Below are 23814 nucleotides of genomic sequence, written 5' to 3'. Positions count from 1 at the left end.
AATTGTGTTGTATTGAATGATGGCACATATATAACATATTTAAGACATGATCAAGCATTATATTACTACTGTGAGCCAACCTCACATGTTACACTCAAATACTGTTTTCTTGTATTGGCTATATTGAAAATGTTTTGTTCTGACTGTTCAGTGAGAGCCCAGATAAAGTCTGTCCATGCAACGTTGATTCAATCATCTTCTGTGTGTACTCAGGCAAGGAAAATTCCACCAAAACTATAACCCTCGCTAATCTGAACTAGCTGTCTTGGCTCCCTTCTGTACTCAGCAGACAGGAAAATATAGCTCCAGAGAACAACTCATCCAACTCTACAGAAAATGTCTAAAATAAGGGAGCAGTGTCAACATTTTGCAAAATGGAAGCAAAGACATAGGGAGAATAAGAAATGAAATTCAAAAAAAAATTACTCAATTTGCAATAGTCCAGACCACAACATTATGGAGGCTTAGTACTTTCAAAGCACTGCTTACATTATCACCCACTTCAGAGCATTCAGCATTTCTACAGGCTGGACCAAGGGATCTAAGCTGGGCAACAGTAAACAAGGAGAAAAAAATTATTAAACATTTGAAAATGTTGATTTTGTCTAGCATGCACATGAGCCCTGAGGTGAGACAAGGATAAAATTCAATTTACTGGTAACAACTCAACTATTTCATACATAAGGTCAAACTTCTTTTTTGCCTGTTTCTGAAATCATCGCTTCAGTTCTTATGCCTTGCAAAACATTAAGAGAGTGTTTTCTCCTAGTTCTCAATGCAAATTAAGCCCTTTTAGTGACCCCAATAGCTATTTCCGAGAAGGCAGGGTTTCTGTTGAAGGAAAAAAAATCATAGCATGAAGGCTGCAAAGTCCCACATAGCCACAAAAGGACTTAAAGCACTTCACACCACCTCAGCTTTGGTATTTCCTAAATTTTGAGAGGTTGACATCAGGAGTTGTTGGTTTCATTGTTTAATTTTTAACACACTTGTGTGCAACTACATGTGTGAGGAAATGCTTTTATTTGGAAAAAAAGTCACAATTAAAAAGATGAAACTCCATAAACTGCAATGAGATTATTGCCTGCATTTACTCAGGAGTTGGTCAGACACTTCTGCTCTCCTCAAAGGCCTTCTTAACTTTATTTTTCACTAGAATGAAATTCTATGGACTAGAGGAATGAAATTGAATTGCGCACTTTTTTCTTTTTATCTGACCAAATGTAAAGGTCTGAAATACATTTTACATATTAAAAATTCTCTTAAACCTAAAATATTATTTCAAACACTATATTCAATCATTTAATATTACAGAGTTCAATTACATTTGTGTGTTCATTATGTGAAAGATACACCCAAAGAAATGTTTCAATTTAGAAAATAAGCAAAATCATCCATGATTGCTTTCCAACACAAGAAGTGTACAAAAGTGTATTACTTGCCAGGGTTGGTGTGTCATGTATTTGTAGCTCCAGAAAATATCTCCTGAGGTGTTTAGATGAGAATTCTATGCATATATACTGACAAGTTATTTCCACTGAAAAAATGCAACACAGTAAAAAGATGAAATAAAAGCAAACTAAACAGAAGTTTAGAGACAAGGCAGTTGATCTTGCAGCATTCAAATAATGACCTGACATATACACACTGCAGCATTTTGCAAAATAGATTGTATGCAAAGATGAGCAGACAGAAACCCAACTACCATGGTCAGTGTAACCACCATGATAATATGTTTGAACTCCTTACTAACCTGGTCCTTTCAAAATTTTAAAATTGGAGGAGATATTTCAAACAATACTTTTTCACTGAGGGCAATAGAAAGGAGTCCACATCTAATAATAAAGAGAGCTCATAGTGAGATCTTGTTGTACATAATGAACAAATGGTCAGGCCACATTTATTCCTACTAAATATTACCACGTCACAATATTGAATATTTTGGTTTATGTTTTATTCATTTTATCTTTCTTAAATTTAATGAAAACAAGGCTCTATATTAAGTCTGAATACCACTAACACAAACTAGAAGGACAACTATGATTTACAGTGCTGTTTGACTATCCTGAAAGCACACTGTCATCCTTTTGCAGGGTAAATGGATAATGCTATTGAGATGGAGACCTTATAGGTTTATTTCAGCTTTCATGAGATGTAACAAAATCTACAACGTTTTTGAGATGAGAGAGCTTGTCAGACCTTAGTAGTGAGCATCACCCATTCCACAGAAGTGACAGCAAGTATTACCAGCAGAAAAGCTGTTGCCCTCATGCCCTACAGCAAAGTCAGCATCTGTCTATTATTTGACAGGCAGGGTAATAAGGGAATATGTTACGCTGGTGGAAAAACTGATACAATTGCTGGAGAGTCTTGTGACTAGTATAAGAGAAATGGAAGTAGCATGTCCAGCACTTGGTGTTAGATAACAATTTAAAGCATATGTTTATTACTGCTAAATTACATCCCTTGTACTGCTGACACCTGCAAGTGCTTAGCAAAATCTGAAAATAAAATAGGATTATTTGCTGTCAGCAAAATGCAACTTTTCCTGAACATCTAAAATTGAAATTCATAATTAGAAGAAAAAACTAACAACCATTATATGCAGAGCACTATCTCTCTTGTCATTGAAATAGTGTCACTTACCTACCCATTGTTTTCAAGGCCCAATCCTGCTAATGAAGATATCATTGGGGAATTTTAAAACGTGTATTTTAACAGTGATATGTATTGATGAACAAAGTTTAAAGAAAGAGAACTAAACAACAGTCTCCTTGGCCAAAGCAGGAAATTCAGTCACATTTTGCTGCTATAATCAATATAAGAAACTTCCCTGTGACACATCAAAAATTGGATGTAGTGAGTGACTGAGAGACTGAAATGGCTGGTAGCTCAGGCTTGCAATTCATCCACAGGTCAGGCAGAGTGCAGCAAATGACCCAACTTTCTCTACAAATGTCCTCTTCTGAGCTCTAAGAACATGTTTGAGAGGCTACCCTCTCTAGCGAGCTGTAGAAAAAGGTCTTATCAGCTCCTCCTGGCTGTGAAAAATGACAGATATAATACACAAACCTAAAGGCACACAGAATCTTGAATTTCAAAATTATGAAGTACATGAACAAAACCCTAATCCTTTAAAAAATACATTCACATTAAGGCTAAAAGGAATTTAACACTATAGTTTTTGAATTTGTTGTGTAGCATAATATAAAACAGAAAAAAAGCTATCAAAAAAAACTTTGGGGAACATAGAGGGCAATATAACTTTATCAGAGAAATTTCTCTGCACAGATGTCAAAAAGCTATGGGAAAAATGACTAAGCAAAACCACAAGGAGTCCCCACAAGACAATTTTTCAATATCTTCCATATTTATTACATATTCACTCAAATGCAATTCAAATCGACTCTGATTGAAAGTGCAAGAGGATTTATTTAAATTTACCCATTTAAAATCTTTATGAATGAAAATCAGACATGATAACAAGCATTTTAAAAAATCGCAATAATTACTAAGATAACAAAAATATATAATCATTCTACTGATAAAATTTGTTTATTCTTGAAAACATTTTAATTTTCAACACACCTTAAAACTAATATACATCCTGTAATAAGTGAAGTCTATCATACTTAATTTACTTATTAAAGTATTTTTATCTGGTATAACATGTGCTGATCTCCAGGAAAACACAATTAGAAATTACAAACCCTGGGATTCTTCTATTCACTTGGAAGACCAAAATACAGGAGATGGGAGATTTTAACTCGTTATCAAGACCCTGTTTTAGTTCAAACAGGTGACAGAAATTCAATAACAATTTAATTCCCTCTTTAAATGTTTCTTGCACGTAAATGGCATTCAAGAAAGACTGCTTCATGTCTAAACTGTAGTGGACAGCTAATTTTTGATGTCTGTCTTCCTATCTCCTTACAGAAGAATTTAATTAATCCCCCAAGGGGAAACTGAATAACATATTTTTCCTATTGGAAAGGGGCACTAGCGAGCCAAAAAATGATCGCTCTCTGTGAACATTTTGTATGTGCCAACCTTAAAAGTAACCTCGTGAAAGAGTTTAAGTACCCAAGTATGCCAACAGGTGTCTTATGAAAACCTCTCTGCATAGCTGTGTCTCTGTGTATCTGACACATCTCCTAACTAGTTAAGAGATCTGAGACATACAAAGAAAGTGGTAGAATAGACTGTAAAATCTTTAAGACTTTTAGAATGCTCTTTTATTTTTACACTGAGGTATCAAATGCATTTATAAATCCAATTTTGAAAATCAATTGGAAAGTGTCTCTCCAGAGATTACAGTGATGGTAGAAAAGAATGTCAGAACTAAAGAAGCTTCTGTGCAGACAAACAAAGAATCAAAGTCTTTATTTTTTGAAAAGCCACTACTACAGAAGAATACTATACTTTCAATATTATTGAGTTAATCCATACCAAAAATGCAATTCTAGTTTTACAATGTTATATTTGATCAAGGCATATCAATCAATATAAAGTATGAAAATCTTCACATGAATTTTCAGTGAAAGAAACAGGTTTAGTAATTCAAATCATCCTTCTTTGTTTAGAAAATACATGCACTTTCTATCTCTGTCCTTAGAGATTTGTATTCTGTACTACTTCTGAAAAACTTTCACTTTTCAATATTAGCAATGCTGATACAGTACCCACACTCACACTTTTCTCAGAGAGAACACAACGTGAAAAACAAAGATTTAACTGAGATAGTAAAATTCTCTTTATTGATTAATAATATTTTCATTTTGCATACACTCTGTTTTTTTTCCTGTTTTACAGAAAATCTGAAATCTTTATTTTATGACCAACTGTTTTCCAGAGCAGACCTACACAGAGCATTTCATCAAAACTTCAGACAATAAGAATGTCTCCTAAAACCAGAATAGTTCAACTATTTTCAGGATGAATTAACTTACTTTGGAGGATGTAGAGTCACATTCCTGACAAATCCATCCATAGCCAGTCTGTTTAGGAGACTTTTTCAATGGAGGGTCTAAACAGCCAAAATGGTAGCAAAGCCTGCATTCATCACACCTGCAGGAGAAAATCAAAATGTGTATTTATATTAAATGGCACTTCTGTACTATTTTAGATTGAGCTTCCTTGCAATTCTCAGCACAAGATTTCCTGATCCATTATCATAATAAAGAAAATCAATTTTCTATAAGGAGTAATTTTAAACACAATCACTTCAAGTAGGTTCTGCTTAATTTGGAATATTCTGATGCAGACACTCAGATATCACCTTTGTAATCATCTTATATTCACGAAAATATTTCAAAGACTTGCAAATTAACGAAAAAAAATTACTCAACTTCTTAGATACTTCAATGTCATTCACTGTCATTCATTTTCAGAAATTTTGACTATTTTAGACAGTGACAATTGATTTTTCATAGTTTTAAGACACTATTTTGCACATATACTTTTTCAAGGAAAACTGAAAAATTCACTCACAAATTCAGCAACAGATATGAATTATACTTTTTACACCAAGGCTATGTGGTTGATAAATAAATGCATAAAATATTTTCCCATTCATACTGAATTTTATGAAATGGAGTAATAATTTAAAAGGATCTTTCACTTATAAAACTGCCCTGTGTACACACAATGATTTTATGTTCTTGTTTAAGAACATAAGTGTTTTGTACTGTGCATAGTCCACATAAAAAGCTCAAAACATACCGTATAGCTATTGGTAACCTACTCTTAATGTACTAGCATAGAAGAAATGCTACAGTAGAACAAGTGCTTCATGAAAGGATTTTTAAATCAGTACAATATGCTCAAAATGAGAGATTTTTCAAAGCAAATAACAGAGATTTTCATTTACCCTACTGAACTTCACTTGATTTGCATATGCCCCTCCATTGATTTGCATGAAAAGGAAAGCTTTTTTTAAATTTACTTTGCAATACTCTCTTCATTAAATGCTCTTAAACTCTGCGTTAAAGCCAATATAAATGATCCAAAAATAGGGAACAGAGTAAATGTCTAAAATTTAATCAATTTTTCTGGAGAAATCCCTGATACTCTCTTTCTCTGCTTCCCTCGCCACTCATTGTCTCCTGTACAGTACATGCAAACATAAAAATGTCAAATAATTGCAATAATAGCAGGGCACAGGCATCATCAGATCAAAGACAGAAGGACATAATTTATCAATGGAATACACAGTGCATTGCAGAAAGAAGACTCGAGTAACAGAATACAGTGCTGTATTAACAGAAGAAATTGTTCATGTGACTTCTCCGTGGATTAGTCTCTAAATAAGAAGAAATCACTGTTTTCTGATTATGACTATTTAACCTCAGTAAATGCTTTTGTCCTTGCTGCCAAGCCTGTGCTTGCCAGGCAAGCCTGTGGTCTGTAGCACTCATATGTAAGACACGAGCCCTGATAAGAGTATGGCATGTACTGTTATCCACTAAATAGAAACTAAAAGCAATAATCTGATTATCCACAGAATGCAACATTGCGCTGACATGGTTTTGGTATTTTTTAAAAAACGGCACATACCACATTACAATATATATCCTTATGATTGTTTAGCAATGACTCAATCTAACTCCAAGACAAAGAAAACACTTAAAGCAGGAAGTCATTCTCAGTCTTTAAAAACAAAAGAGTACTAATGTAGAAGTATATTACTTAAAATTGGGAATATATCAGTTTTATTCCTTATGAAAGGCATATTAAAATAACAAAAAGGTTGAGAGTGCGAGATGGGATAGGTTACAGTCCTAAATCCCATCAGTGTATGTGACCTTCAAGCAAAAGATTAAACCTCCTTTGAGCCTCAATGTTCTCATCTGTAAAGGAGTATATGTCTGTATCTGGAATCTTATGCATGTAAGGGCTTGCATTTGAGCACTGTTTATCAGACTCCCATCTTGTAATTTGTTCAGGATCTTCTAAATAATACAAAATAAAGTATCACACTATTTCTGACTGATTTAGAGTATTTTCAGAGCTTAATCCTAAAATCTACATCTGATTTAAAGAGTGTCAATTTAGATTGAGGTTTTTTGAAGTTATTGTTTATTATGTTCAAAATAATTTAAAATTACACTTTGGCATCTCTTCTTCCATCTTTTCAATTTTGTATCTTTTGTACTTCCTGACTTCACCTTTAGCCATGTTTCAGAGGTATGCTGAGGGAGTTTGCAAGGCTGGGTCGAAATAACCATAATATTGAGAAATTAAATACAGATCTCAAGGCACCATTCTAAAGCTGAATTGCTTTAATATTTATTGTCATGAATTGTTAGCATTTCAGAGTGTTTAGTTTTGCAGAAGAAAAACTCCATTTTCCTAGAATGAGTTAAAAATATCTGTATGAGAGTTTTCACATACTAATAGCTGCTATTTGCATCTGCACAGCTGAAAAAACGCAATTAACAAAAGGATTTTTTTCACATATCAAAACATAAAAAGCTTCCTGGTGATAAAAATGAAACTAAGCCAAATATTTTTAAATGCTTCCTTCCTACTGCTTTTTATTGGAATATGAATTCTGTACTGTGGAACACAAATTCACTGATTTTGAAATTTCCTAAAAGCATGATGCTGAGAAAATAGATGAATAGCCACTGTACCTGTATTAAAGATGATGCCCTAGCTGTCTGGCAATTCTCTTGTCTGCTGAGACTGACTGGGGACAAAATGTGAAGCTTACACACATCACAGTGCAGAAAACAAAACTGGCATTCTTAATTCCTAATTCCAAAAGAAAATCTTACACCTAGGTTAAAATGCCACCAGTAAAACAAGATGAATCCCTCAAGTGTATACAACCAGTTGTGTTCTTCTGTTTAGCTACACAAAAAAGATAAAAAATCGAATGTCAGATTCAGAAAGTAAGAAAGCAACACAAAATATGGAGTACTTTCTACTTAATTATAGAGAATGCAAACGTTGGGTCACAAAAAGTGTTACGCTGACAGTCTCAAAGCCTTTCAGTAAACACACTCACAGATCAATCACAGTCCAGACATTTACAAAGCAAAGGAGTCACTGAACACTGTCATATTTACAAGTATCCTCCGCTTTCATCCTGAAGATGGCTTAACAGGACAACTAAAACTGTTGTGCAAGGGATGGGGGGGGGGGAAAGGGAAAGAAGCCACCTCCTCCATATTAAAGGTTGAAATTTTTACCCTTATGCCTTCAAGGTCACCCCTTCAAAACAGTCCTTAAGCTAGCAAATATTTTATCTTGTTACTATTTGTGGGTAATTGTTCTGGTGGTTAAGCCCATGGTTTACAAATGCAGTTAAGTGCACAGTCATCTTCAGTGGCCTGGCTGGCTGCTTTACTGAAAACTTAGTGCAAATAGAAGCACAGCTCCACACAAAGACAAGCTAACCTAACCTCCTAAATTACCTCTAACTGACGAGTAATTGCTTACTATCAATGTTATAAGAAGCCTGAAAGTATTTTATGGATCAAAATTAATGAAGATAGATATATGCCCATTATATACTGAGAAAACGGCCTGTGAATAGGAAAGGTGAATTCTGAAGTAGTTAGGTTAATAAGTTAGTAAATAATAAAACATATTTCACTTATAGAAGTATAGAATGCAGGTCAGGTACATCTTCACAGCAAGGCAGCTTGATCAGTGATTTCCATACCTGAAATATGTCTGTTCTTTAATAAAGTGATCTCCATCTGCTCTTGCCCTTGGATTGTTTTTATTAGTTTTTTTAGCAGTACAGCTGGCTGTGCTCAAGCCCTACATAACTTTGCATTTTCCCGTTCATAATTAACTAATTATGCTCTAATCGATAGTGCAGATACTGATTTTACAATGTAAACGAGATAAATGAGATAATGGCTGGGGTCAATCTCATTTTATTTACAAAGCCCAGCACACACATCCAATTTCATTACATTGCATCTACCTGCACAGGAGGGAGTCTTATCAGTTGGCCTGCAGAAGTCTTCCTGCGAGCTCTGGGGAAAAAGACCTGTGCTTTTCCAGAGGAGCAGTGAATGCAAAACCTCCCTGTCACTGGCACATTTGTAAGTCGCTGGTTAATATAATCAAAAACCACAAAGAGCTGATTCAGCCAGAGTGAAGAAAACTCTTTTGCATTCATGAGACAACATCACCCATCTATAGCTGTAAAAGTAATTACCTACATATCCCTGAAACACAACATTAATAACCTAATCTTTAAATACAACTTTTCAAATATGCTTCAGAGACTACAGAAAATCTCTCACTTATGTACACATCATTGCACACTGCCTGCAGTATCATTCCAAAAGGTACCATGGTGAACAAAATACAAAATTGCAAAATATATACACTATGACCTATTCATCAAAAGAGCTTAGAAAGATTTACTTTAATGGGAAAAAAAAGAAGATATAAAACTTTGACACATATTGACAAACCATCATCATTAAAATTAGAGAACTTGTCACATAAACCTTACTCTGTCAAACTTTCAATTAATTAGAACTAAATTAGAAGTAAACTAGTCCAGAATTTTTAAACTCTAAGGGAACTGCAGTGGGATGGGTGTTTGCATCTCCCCCCCCCGCCCCCCTTTGCTGGAGGGGTGCAACATTATGGCTATTCCAGCTCCTGTGTAGATTTAACTTTCCTTGTTGGATTGTTTTGGACCCCATTTCTGATTAAAGGCTAATAGAAACTGAGGAACAGACATTTCTCCTCAGGCACGGATCTCCCTCCCCTTTAATCCCTAGGAGTCCAAGTGCTGGGCTACTCTGAAATCGTAAACAGCCGGAAACATGATTAGAGGTTCATTTTAAATTGGAGCACATTCTTGGGCTCAGATGAACAACTTAAAACCAGCTATGACAGTTTAAATCACTGTCAACACTTTGTTTCTTATTACTAGCTGTATGATATAACCAATGGAAATGGGCATGTAAGAATTCCCAAAACCACAGAGTAAACTGATGTAGCTCAAGTGAATTCAAACTGTAGAATCAAAATGACTGACTTTGGACTGGAGCAGGTGTGTAGTGCTCCTGAGATACCTTAACTGCAACCTGACCACAGGAGGAATAAATTTTGGGTGATAGGAATAAACACTATAGGGTGGGTTACAGTAGCAACACTTACACATCACATTAGAGGAGGCACTTTCCTGTGCCCTTATTTAAACAGTGAAATTAAAAGTCCAATGGTGAAATAACCATATAAACATCTATTTAGTACCTTTTCAGTGCTGCCCAAAAAGTTAATTTATTCTACTTATTGAGGGAGTAGCCTAAAACTACAGTACTTTTTCATTATGGAATGTTGATAATTTTCCTCTTAGCTCTCGCTTCCAACATCTATTGAAGCTAAGTGAAAATAAGTGAAGATACAACTTTGTATCTTACCCTACCATTCTACACCAAAATTCTTCAATTCGGCCCTGTGAATTCCAACACAAATTGCTTTCATTTTGCTGTGGTATGTTGTAGGCCAAGCCCAAAATAGAAGTGATGCAGTAATGTATGTAGACTCTAAAATATAAGACCTACATTCTTATCAACATATGACATAACAGCTTAAAATGGATAATCATCTTGTAGTTTCTGTTCTACAGAAGTTTTAAGAAGCTATTAGCACCAGGATACTTAGAAGTCTTCTCATATAGGCCAGACAAACTTTAGGTGACTACCACTAGGAGTGTGACACATTTCAGCACTAAAATTCTTACGTGGCTGTACATGCATAAAATGTTGATGATAAACCAGTATACAGCCCAACTACGCAGCCTCTTCATACACAAGTACTGGTTATCCTGAAAAGCTCCCTGACTTCAAAGATGCTAAAAATTCAACTACATAAAATTCTTAAGGAACTTCATTTGGATTCTTTGCAGTGAGTCCTGCATTGAGTGAGTGGCTGGAACAGATGTCCTCAAGAGGCTCTTCCCAACCTGCATCTTTCTGGATTCTAGTATCTTCATAATTTTGATTGAGGTAAATGAAATACCCTTTCTGGGAGGAATAATGCTTACGGTATTACACAAAGTAATTAAATGTCACATTCTAATTTCTGTTATGCCAGGTACAATGCAAGCACAAAAGGAAGACTCTGACTTCCACAGTTTATGTTTAAGAAGTGAGTAGATGACTACTCCCTTCTGTTATGCCTGGAAGAGAAAGGCAGGGCTGTGGCTATTGCCAAAAGCTGAGTGAATATACCAGCTGAGGGATGATTATTACTTTCTGGTTTTTATACCTACCTATGACTGATGAAGACAGTGTAGGGGCAGGATAAACATATAGCCTGACAGACCATGATGAAATTCAGTAACAACCGTTTCATGATAAGGAACCTATATGATTTTGGTTATGGAAAACTGTATTATCTCTAATTTACTTAGATTTCTGTCCAATCTCAAGGCCATTAATAAAAACAAATAGTGTCAATCAATTATACAATAAAGCAGTAAAAGAAAATAAGCATTAATCTGGCAGAAATTTTTGTAGCTAAATTTTGCATGCTACTAAACCCCAAACCGACACTTCTAATTGATTTATCTCATGGTTTTAATACTAAACCAAATACCCCCTCATATCCAAAAACTTAACACAAAGAAGAATCTGAAAGGACTACCATCATGTGACATTCCTATGTAATCCAGATATTTTCTGAATGGCCCACAAGGCATTTGCTTTGTGAAACTTAAGTTTACACGTACTCAATTAATTCTAAGAACAATACAAAGAAACTTTATTTACTATACCTGTATGTGAACAGCTTCCTTTCAGCAAGAAGTGTTCACGTCTCTCTTTCATAGTACTTCAAACTATAGAATAAACGGCTTTGTTAAACTAGTTTGCAAAATTCATTAATGGCCCATGTATATACAAGGGGAATATAATGATATAAACACTATTTGAGATGTGTTTGCCTTTGTTAACATACAGCCACTGTACAGAACTTCTATTTACAGTATTTTAATGTTTAAACTAAGCATTTCTGTGAAGACAGTGCCTTCAAGACATGCATTAAGATAATGCTACACCAATTACAGATGAGGAAAATGTCCTTCGACAAACTGAAAAGTGTAAAATTTAAGAAAGCCATAAGCAAATGTTGCATTCATTTTTCTGAAGTACATTCTAGTCGTAATACATGATTGCATCTATAGTGCCACTCTCAGGTGTTCAGGATATTAACTCTACTGATGGTGTATTGTTTATGAACTACTACAGAAGTCCATTATAGTTTTGAATATTGCCATCAAATGTCTTTCAAGAAGTGAAACATCAAGTGTTAACAGCTGGCATTCTAGAACAAGAGAGAGAGAGAGAGACAAGTAACATAATGATTCATAAGAGAGAGAGGGAGACAGGGCAGGGGAGAACTAAACCAATGTCAAAAGAAAGTGCCAAGAAAGGAACAAAATCCTACAAGGAAGCTGTACTGGGGAATAAACATAAAAAATAAATCAGGAATTCACCTTAGGATATTAAGCAAGCCCAGGTCAGTATCAACAACACTCAAAACAGCATTTAACACACATTAGTCTGCCCTTAAAATCCTCCAATAGCAGAGATTTACTCAACTTTTCTAACAAAAAAGCGTAATTATTCTTACTACTAGAAAAAACCCTATTGTCTAAATCATCTTGCTACAATTTAACTTATTTTTGGTCTGACCAGATTTGAAGAACATTTTTCCCTTCTTTGCAACCACTTCTGTCTTCATCATCTTTGTATTAATTTAGGCCTTTTGAAGACAGATCCCCCAGCCTTCTCTGAATTAAACTGACTATTTTAAGCTTTTTTATTAATTTATGTCTTAACATCCAATTCAGTTTGCTTGAGATCTTTTCTGTTAGCCAAAGTGGACAGATTGAGGCTCTTCCAAGAGTGAGATACTGGTCTTCTGAATATTCAAGAGGGATACTTTAATGCGTTAAATATAACACCTTTTTGTACATCTCAGGTATGATCACTTTGTGATTCAGTCTCCCATACTTTCTTTTTTTTGAAGACATCTCTTTTCACTAGTTACTCTTCATATCATAATCATGAACTCAGTAGTGATTTGCCTTTTCCTTGACTGTACTGCATGCTTTTTCTGAATGCTTTCTTAAAATTTTCCTTTTAATTCTAACACTGTGGTCCCTCACATCATACTGTCATCACTTCCAAATGTAATCACACACTTTAGTACAGTACCTAATGCAATAAAGCAAAAATTAACAAAAATATAGTATTAAGAAATACAGGAGAGCTTGAATAGTGCCCAGTGAGTTGAATATCATTTGACAATGAGTCCAGGGTAGCTAGTTTACTTTTCTTATCAGCTACATATTATCCTGCAAATTAATAAATTAAAAGAATGTCACACAGAATAGTATTTTAAAAGTCTTACTAGAGCCAAGATATGCTACATTTATTAGTATCTTCTGCTCATAATACCTAGACTGTTTAATAAATGATCATAAGTCACAGTAAACATCATACTTTCTTTTTTAACTTAAACTCAGCATGATGCATGGGCAACACCCTTTTCCCCCCACTTCACTTACACAGCACTTGGACATAACTTTTTACTTTCAGATGGTCAATAAATGGTCAATAAATTTGAGGGGTTTTTTTCCCCAAAAAAAAGATTCATGGATCCTCAAGGATCAAATTCCTGCATTAACATCTACTTCCTAGTCCAAATTTCTTTATTTTTAAGGTGTCTTTGTGTGCCTTGCCAATACAGAATGGTAACCATTTCTGATAGTTCAGACGAAAATCTTAGAGATTCTCCCATCCCCTTTTTAAAATAAAACGACGTGTTAGACATCAGGTTAATTTTATTTAATATAATATTCAAACATGAAATGCCCTGGTGAGATACGACTTGTAGATAAGTATACATAAATTTGTATATTTGTCCTATACCTATTACAGCATTTAATTTCTTTTTTAAGTTTAAAAAATATTTTCAAATGGAAACGTGCCTTGTTAGATGACAAAAACCACCATATCTCAAGAAATTCAAGGTTATAGATCATAAAGTTACAAGTGTGATTGCATTTGAGCAAAAATTTTTCGAGCAAGTTCAAGATGAAAACAATGAAGATATCAACACACTGATACTGTAGATTTACGGGATCTGTACCACTTTGTAGACCAAAATGCTATTGTGTGCCTCTACCAGCATATATACGGACGGAGACGAAGATCTCAGCTGTCACGCTGTGTGATCACTTCTTCATTCCTTCCCCAACTTACAAAACAGATTCGTATTTGTACAGGGAGGACATTAAGCTTGTCCTTAACACCGCTAGAGAAGAGAGCCAAATAAAACAAGTGTCTGCATATACTCAATTTTTTTTTCTTTTTCTCAAAAATTTTTCAGAAAGCAATATAGGTATAGTTCTATTAAGTCAATTGTCTGGAGTCAGAAACGATTAGTTCATTCTAATAAGCATAAAATCAATTTTTCCATGACAAATCTATTCCTTCAGAATAGTAAGTCTCAAGTGTTTTACAGGTCTCATTATCACTGAACATTTATTTTTTTTTTAGGAAACAATCCTTTTTACAGTAACGTCTATGTACAACATGGTGTTCTATATAGAAATGTTCTTATTAAACTGTATATAAGTAGAGTGGCAGGCGGATGGCAAACCGTTGCTTATTTCTTTCAGTATCACCATAGAGGAATGTGCAATATTTAAGTCCCACAGGCTTCTGTCACTCTTCAGTGAATCCAAGCATTGTATAACATCATTTGCCAATGAAGCACAGGGGAAAAAGACATTACTTAATAGGACAATCCTGACAAGACATTTATCCGGGATTTTTCAACAATGGACATACAAAATGTTCCTGATTAGTGCAAAAACACGCAGGCAAATTAACTACCTTGTCAGTCCAAATAACAAACCAATCCATTACATTCTATCCAAGCCTGACAAGCAAACTCAATGTTTTGTCAAAATAAGCTTATAGTTGAGACAAGGTAGCTGTTCTCCGTTACTTTAGGTACTCTATTGAGAGCTTTATCCACATTTAAAAATCATATTATAAAAGGTTTCCACGATTGCCTCCGAGGATGAGTTGTGGCAGAGTTGTGTCTCATGAAGGGTATCTACACAGTAAAGTGATAAGAAAAAAATATTAACATTGAAAGATCATAGCACCTCTGCTCTGTCTTATGAAACATTTTAACATCACGCTAAATTTAAGCAATGTGTATGCTCAGATCCAAATAGCTAAGACATCCATACCAAACTTTCAAGAGTCTTTAAGTGTCAAACCATTAAACTGAGTTAAGTATAGCATCCTTTTAACTTTTTTCAAGACAGCTCAAAGTCCATCATAGGAAAGAGAAGATAATTTTCTTTCTGCTTCTTTTTTTTTAATCATAAAAGCAACAACTTAATACAAACAAGCAGGTTTGATTGTGAAGCTAGCAATTTCCTCAGATTTGAAACCCACAGAAACGCAGCTATGGGATTGACTACAAGCACAAACAACATGTGTACTTGTTATAACCCTAAAAAATGCTTGTTTTATAGAATAGCATTTGAAAGAAAACAAGTCTAAGGATTTAGGCTGCATAAGCTAAGGGAGGGTTTCTTTCATAATGCACTGTAATAATTCAGTACATAGAAAGTTCCAGTCACTTCTGAAAAATTGTCTTTGAGCCAATAATTCCAAAGTCTTTAAGCTGTTTTATTTCCTTATTCATTCTTCCTGTCTTTTGACACTCATGACATGCATGCTTTTCAAGAATCCTTTTTTTAAATCAATACAACTTTAAAGTGCTGATTCTCTACATTTAAACTCCTTAAAAGTACTTGCCATTCAGCAAATTTATGGGACTTAGAGCAGTGGGAGATTTTAAGCAGGAAAATTCATGCTGTCTTTTAGCTGTGCATGTACATTTTTAAGGAAAAACAAATATAAAGTCTCCACCACAGCATTTGGTGAGTTTCTTTCTACTCTGAAATGTATTTAGGTGGAATTGTAAATAAAAAGGAATTCTAAACTGCTGCCGTATTTTCATAAAATATAACAGTCTGATGAAAAAAAGCCACAGTGTTACTACATGTTCCAACAACAGTTCTTTGCAAACTAATTTTAATTTTGAGTGTAAGGATTTTGAGCCTAAGAATTAGAGGGAGAGCAAGGAAGTACTATATGTAAATCCACTCCCAATTCTCCCTTCATTTCTTACTTGGGTCACTGCAGGACATGATTGAAATTTTAAATCGGGTGTCCTGAACTGCAATACTACAGTCCAATTTTGAACTTTTTAAGAAAACTGAAGCTGAGCTGTAAAACAGAAACACTTTTAATACTCATCTTACTACAATTCCCTTCCCTTAGTGAGTGCAACTAGCTTTGTTCTGATCACCTTAGAGTAGGCGAGGTTGACATGGGTGCACATTTAAGTGCAGAAAGCTGAAAAGCAGCATCAGAAGCAATTCAAATTAAGCTCAAGGTCTCCATGCCACCTCTGCCCTCTCAGAAGCAGTGCAAGTAGCTGTACCAGTACCATGAGTCAGGTCATCAGAATGCAACAGCCTGTCCCATCAAGGCTACCAGGTTTTGGAAATAAATACAGCAATCTATACTTTAAATACAAGTTTATATTTCTGTTTCTCAAAATGAATAAATGAGCATGTGTATACACACACACACACACACACATATGTATATGTTTTTGTACTTATATATGAAACCAATATCACTGCTGGGCTAATAAAATAATAAGTTCAATTTTAAGAAAAATCTCACAAATCAAAGTAATAAACAAGGTTCTCAGAGGAAACTAGTTAACTACTGAGCAAAGCAAAGATCCTAATATTTTTCAGTACTTAGGTAAGGCTGTAAGAACACAGGCATCAAGCAAAAGTGTAAGTAATCCATACGTGCACTATTGATAGCTATTTGTCTGTATTGCATTTTTATTGGTAACATATCAAGAAATTTTAAAGGCTATTATATTATTTCCTTATATATTAAAGGGAAATTATTTTTAAGTGGTTGGAGAATTTTTCCATTTCTACTCTTTTTAAAATTTAACTTGACATCATTTATTTTACACGATCTAGGGTATCTTCACCCCTCTCATGTTTGAAGCATTATTAAGAAATCACTACTGACTTAAGTTTAAACACAGTTTTAATAAGTAAAAGACTGGTAAAAGACAAAGGAATATGAATGAATAAATACAAAAGCTTTTTTTAAGCTTGTAACCTACAAACTCATCTGATAACTGCTATTGTCTCGAGACCTCCTGCATTGGTAACATTTGTCCTATTCTAGTCTCTGCTTTTGCTCTTCTCCCATCCCTTCACACTATTTGGCAACCCTTGTCCAAAGAACTGTTTCCATTCCTGTACAGCCATTCAAATTTCTACTGACTGAAGCACCCCAAGTTGCTACATCTGAATTTGTATTTTCAGCCTCACTTAGGAAGAAAATTCAATGAATACAAAAATCTGAAATAAGGACAGTGGGCAGAATTGAATAGCCTTCCTTTCTCATCAGTAAATGCAACAAATATTAGATAGCAAAAAGCATCACAGATAATGTGTAATAGATGCTTTCAACAGGGATGTTCTCAGTTGCAGATTTAGTCCTTTAGACGAGTTGTTCTCTCCCAGCTGTCCTTCAATACAGGATAAAAATAATTATGAAAGCACTTTCCTTCAGGTTTTGGTACAAAGAAAGAGAACCACACCAACCCCTTTCACTTTCCTTCCTTATAATATATGGCTGTCATCCACTTCCATAGTGAAGTAAATATTATGTAAAGGGTGCATGCCTAAGAATATATTCAGATTTCCTTTTCAAATAACTTTACAGGACAAGAAATCCCACAAATTATTTCACTACTTTCTACTGGAATTGCCAAAGACCCTCTTCATTTGTTTAACAGGTATTGAAAACTGCAAATTGCAGGCAATCATAGTGTTTATGGCAGTAGTTTTGATCGATGTTCTTTTTCAGCCATTTTAATACTTGCCTCCATCAGGTTAAATACCTATTGTGAGAACAATATTTCTGGCTGCTAACTGGGCATAATTAAAACAGATTTGCAACCATAATGTAAAATCAGTTTAACTTCAAAGATCTGAAGGCAGAAGGCTGCTTCAGCATATCTTAGAAATTCTGAAACATTAGGGTTCTCCCACCAGGTTCACTCTGTTAAGCCTAAAACTGTATTTGCAAGAAACTTTAATGAGGTAAGATGGTAATGAAGGAGGGGGAAAATTGAGCTATTTAATTAGGGAAATGCTGACAAAGACCCAATTTTAGAAGGCAAGGAACTGTATCTGCAGTAAAAACCAAACCATCTGTGAGATAAGCAGTATGATATGATATAAGGTGAGATAAGTAATAAATTTTTAAAATTCAGGCTGCTCAAGGTCCTCTTGATCTCAGAAATTAATCTGTACCCAACAGCTCTATTAAGTGGATGAAAGTTACAGAGCTCTTTGGAGGGAAAAAAAAAATCCAAACCAGACCCACAAAACAATGGTGAGCAATGAGTCTTCTAGATATTGTTAATTACTTAATTCTTCTCAGTATTGATCAAGTTATACATATTCATGCATCCGTCCTGAATGGTTACAGATTTTATATCTGCTAATATACACACCGATGAGCCTGCAAAAAAGTTATCTGCAGGACAAAACATCACTGCATAAATATGTTGATTTTCTTGATTTACAGAATTCTGTTCTCCAAGTACTTCTATGCCCATGTCGAAGCAAAAACACATTTTCAAGCTACTTCAAAGGAAAATTACGCTTTTATTACCAAATGAAACCATTTCACATATGTGATAACAGTATTTCATTTAATCTTTTGTATAGGATATGTCATTGTCCTTCATTCTGCACTGTCTTTGTGAATGCAAGCTTCTGAGAACCCATGAAAAAATACTCAGTCAATACGCTCAATTCTCTACATGAAACCCAGCTTTCTCTTTTAAAAGACTGCATTTACAGACCTTGTCACAACAAGGTCCCTGATGCTATCGAAGCAATTTCAAGATACTTTAATCACTGGCAAAACTGAGTAACTTGACAAGAGAAATTTGGGCCAGAAGATTTCAATGACTTGAAAGGAAGGTTATTGAGTGATGTAATTTCATTTGGATGGGAGTGATTCCAATTGATCTGTTTTTGTAATGCATATCTTCCCTCTGCAGCTGTCTCTATCTGATTCAGTGTGTAAATGCAAGGAGTGACTATCCCTTTCCACTTAAAGCAAAACTCTTCCTTCCTCCTGCTATTATCCTGAATGAGCCTTAGGAGCATATTTTCAAGTTTAATCCCCTATATTCGCTGCAAGAAAAAAACACACTCCACTGAATGCCAACCCATGAATTCAACTGAATCTTGCATCTGCTAGAACATGTCATAGAACATTATTATTATTTAAATTATTATTATTATTAACTGAAAATAATGAGTTAAAAGTTTGTGTAACACAAGGTCCTACAGCAGTACAAAACTAATTCTCAATCCCAACTACACAATATCATGTAACAGATTGTACTTCTTTTCAGTTGAGTATTTACATTCAAAAGAAAAAAAAAACCTTGATACACAATGATTTATACATATATATATATGTGTGTGTGTATATATATATATATATATATATTTATATTTATATATATATATATGAAGCCTTCCCAGACAAATTTATTAACCACAGTTTTAAAAGAAAATAGTGCACCACTAGGAACTTCACAATTTAAGTCAATTTTAAACAGCAAAATATGTGGCAGTGGGAGAGGGAAAGTAATATAAATGGGGAGTTACAAAGCCTTGAGAGGAGTACTGATGAATAATGTAACCATCATTATATGCTAATGAAACAATAGCTGAATCAGGATATGGCAACAGATGCTGCCAGCAATATTTAAGTGGCAGGTCAACTAAGTTGGCCTTTACTCACCCAGCTTTAGTCTTAGAATTGCACACAAAACATGCTTGACCAACAAAACATGATTTGCTGGATTAGACATTACTGCACACTTTCCTCTGACAACCTAATTAGCAACAAAAATGGAGCTAAAAATCAACTGCCAGTCCTTCTCAACTTTCTGTATCCCAGGGGATGATACAAGTTCTGCTTTATTTCACTTTTTATGTCTAGTCGATGCACTTAATAGTTTTAAGAGTTTTGAGTATCTATGGCAGCAGGAGCATTCAGGCACTATGTACCCCAGACATGCCTGCAGAAGCACTTCCAGAGAAGCCACAACTGACCCTCAGTACCAACCACTAGTCTGCCTGACCCAGCAGGCTAAAAGGGCTTTGGATTCTGTTGACAGTAATTGTTACAGAATATATTCCCAGTACAATTACCTCTTGCATAAAGTGTGTAATTAAGACTTAATCTACCAGAAATGTCAAATGCATAAACTCAATAAAAATATTTACATTTTACATGTTACACACCTTTTTATTATGAGTACTGTCACTCACTGTAACTTTCTGTTACTGTGAGGACTGTGTACTACTTCTGAAGTACCACATAAATATACTAACATACAATTAATCTTTCAGATGAAATATTTTATTGGAAATAAATGTTTAAATTCTCTTAAAATACAGAAAATGCTTATTATTGCTACTATTTATGGGGTATACTGTAAGAAATATTTTAATTAGCAGAGTTATATAATACAATGAATTACATGATAGGATTCACTTGAAATGAAAAGCCTGAATAGAGGAGTCTTAAAATAAGAAAAATGGTGAGAAATATTTTTTTTTCATTTCAATATATAAAGTATCAAGCTGTTTGTTATTATTATATAATACTATTACAATTATTTTATTTTTTACAGAAAATTAGATGAAGTAATTTTTGTGGGCTGGCTCTTTATCAATGGGGATAGATGACTTCTGATAGGAATATCTAAATTTCACTCTACTGTCAAAGTTTCAACACATGAAGGACAAAGTAACCCAGAGCACTCAGTAAAGATTTAATAAGGGCAGACAAATTAGTCATGTTTGAAATGACCATGACAAATTACTTGCTCTGTGAAATAGGGAAGAATAATGGTGGTAACATTCCAAAATGAGTTCAGCATAAGGGTTTTCAAACAGCCTGGTACAGTACTTTCCTTATGAATTTAAAAACAAAACTGGATGAATGGGTTGAAAGACAGCTGGACTCAATGAGCCCCCGGCAACAGCGTGGGATCTAGATGGTGTCCAGGAAAAAATCAAGTACCATAGGAGAGATTTTGGGGCTGACAGAGTTCATAAAAGAATCACTATAATGAGTCAAAATTCATAAAGTTCATCAAGAAGCAGAATGAAATTTTGCAGGGATGGGGGATAACTCCATGCACCAGTGCAAAGTGAGAAGCAACTGGCTAAGTTGCTCTCAAGCCCTGTTAAAAGGACCCGGGGATTAAAGTGGAAGTCAAACTCCATATGATTGAATGAAAGCAGGACCATCAAATCAAAGAACATAATTACCCTCTACTCAGAGCTAATAACATCGTGCTTAAAATGCTCTACATATCAGGCCACCCAGTTCAAGAGAGATGAGAAAAGAGTCCTCCTGATAGCTACCAAGGTGGCAGGGGGTTGCAGCATGTAACCTATAGGGAGAGGCTGAGGGAGCTGGCCTTGTTTAGTCTGGAAAAGAGGATGCCAGAGGGATAGAGGTGCAACCCCCAGCAACCCAAAAGGGCAGTTACACAGACAGCACTGCCAAGCTCTTACTCATGACCACCACATGGGCTCACAGCCACAACCTCCTGCTTACAAAGTTGAGATGGGACATTAGCAGATGCTTTTTCATTACAAGGAATTGTGTAGTGAGCTCAGGGGTACTCAGGACTCAGCTGTATGCGAACAAACGAGTTAGAAGTTACGATAATACGTTCTTAATATTCTAAAAGCTCCTATTTCAGGTATTAGAAAATAATACTGATTCCTGTGGTCAGGATGGGAAGCCACAGTGTTGAATAAAACCCTGTGATGCCTAACATCTGGGTCCATAGTGGATTTCTGTCAGTTACAAGCAATAAGAAATTTACTTCCCAGCCCACTTAGAGACAGTATCTGGCTGTACATAACCCAGTAGTCTATTTCTAAGAGGTGTCCAAGACTGATTTATAAACATTCTTGTTGTGCGCAAATAGCAAAATATTGTGCACTTAATGTCAGCATAAAATTCCATTGTATTAGTCACAATAAAGACTCATTTATTTGATTAATGGTGACTTCATATCTTACTGAATATGATACTATAAACATTTCACCAAGAAAAAGCCAGAAAATGTTACAGGCACAGGTTTTGTAACTGTAAGCATACCTAAAGAACTTGTAGCCATCAAAAAAGCCCCAGAAAACTAGTATTATTCATTTATATTTACAACTCTACAATAAAAAACTTTATACAGAAATGGCCCCAAGTAATAAGTTCCCAGATGTGTTTACAAACAAAAATATAAGGTCAGAAAACAGAAAGTATGGAAAATGCAATGCACTCATTTGCACAGTTTATACACATCCCTGTATTTTCAAATAATCATCTTAACACTGGATCTTTTTTTTTAATGGTCATTAACTTTTCCAAATTGATTGACAAATATAGAAAGGCTTAAAAGATCTGTCTCTAAATATATTTGCTTAACTTATAGGGCAAACATTTAATATATTCCATTATAATTTCATAATTTATTTTCAGTCTTCATTTTTAAAACTTTCTAAAAAAACCCCAAACATGTCTCTAGGTGGAAACAGAATTAAGAATAGAATAAATCCGAACTATACAAAAAAAAATCATGACTTGCTTTCAAACTAGTCCTGAAGCATGCAATATTTAGGAATATTTTTTTCAAAAGAAGCCAGAAGTTAACCAATATGCATAAACAATGGATACAGCTACCTTGGATAAAAATCAAGCTACATACCAAAAGCACTGTACAGTGCTTCTGCAAAGGACTGTTTAGACAATGTACTTAGAGTAACAGTTGTCATGATTGTTCTATGCCATGGTTGAATGTATGCATGCAAATAAAATTCAGACATCATACATAAATCTTAAAAGCAATGACCAAGATAAACTGTATTATATACAGAAATCTGTTAATTAATAGCATTTAAGACAATGCCAAAAGTTTGATAACAGTGTACTAAGATGACACTCTATTTGTGAAACTCTCTGCCAATTTTAAATAACTCACTTCCAAAAGAGAAAGATCAGTGAAATATCATGATGTACCTTGTAACATACTTAAGATTTTTCTCAAATAATTTAAAAAAGGACTCCCAAGAAAATAATTTCATCATTACAAAAATGGAAGTAATTCAAAATATTTTGCAGATTTTTCGCAATGTCATTACCACACAACTGTATTCTTGAATATTACTTTCAACAATCTAGTATAGATCGAGCATAAAGTGTGGTTTGTTTCAAGTGAATCAAAAGATAAAACAACCTTTTAAAAAAATAATTTGTTTTTAATAACATATTCTTAAAATAGTACATCTTGGCAGTAAAATCTACATGAAACAAACCTAAAACAAAACAAAACAGTAAGGAGAACTGATGCTTCACCGTATTCCATGCTGAGTGTAAGGTGAATCAAATTATTCATTTTGATATTTTCCATTTTATCTGTTTTCTAAACTGTTTTTTGTGCTGTTGTTGCACGCTTTTGTTCCACAGTACAGTCCAGGTAGAAATGAAACAACTTTTAAAATCCATTAAAAGCAGGCATAAGTGCATTTCAAACAAGGCATCTATATAAATTTCTGACTTCAGAATTGGAATTCTGAAATGTCCTTGT

The 23814-nt window shown here is 34.5% G+C and overlaps 1 protein-coding gene across 3 annotated transcripts in view; it reads right to left on the bottom strand.

Moving 5' to 3' along the window:
• Positions 1–23814, bottom strand: part of PHF14 (PHD finger protein 14) — a 155218-nt gene that overhangs the window by 47172 nt on the left and 84232 nt on the right. For 2 of the 3 annotated variants that reach the window (XM_071560803.1, XM_071560804.1), the window contains exon 17: positions 4950–5067. In XM_071560803.1, coding sequence (XP_071416904.1) covers positions 4950–5067 — 118 coding nt within the window. Of the gene's footprint in view, positions 1–4949; positions 5068–13823; positions 15115–23814 lie in introns of those variants that run through there. The other variant, XM_071560805.1, reaches the window with a different exon arrangement.

Source organism: Pithys albifrons, chromosome 7, assembly GCF_047495875.1.
Source record: "Pithys albifrons albifrons isolate INPA30051 chromosome 7, PitAlb_v1, whole genome shotgun sequence".
Taxonomy (NCBI): Eukaryota; Metazoa; Chordata; class Aves; order Passeriformes; family Thamnophilidae; genus Pithys; species Pithys albifrons.
The sequence above is the reverse complement of the archived record's forward strand: the minus strand, read 5'-3'. Positions and strand labels throughout refer to the sequence as shown.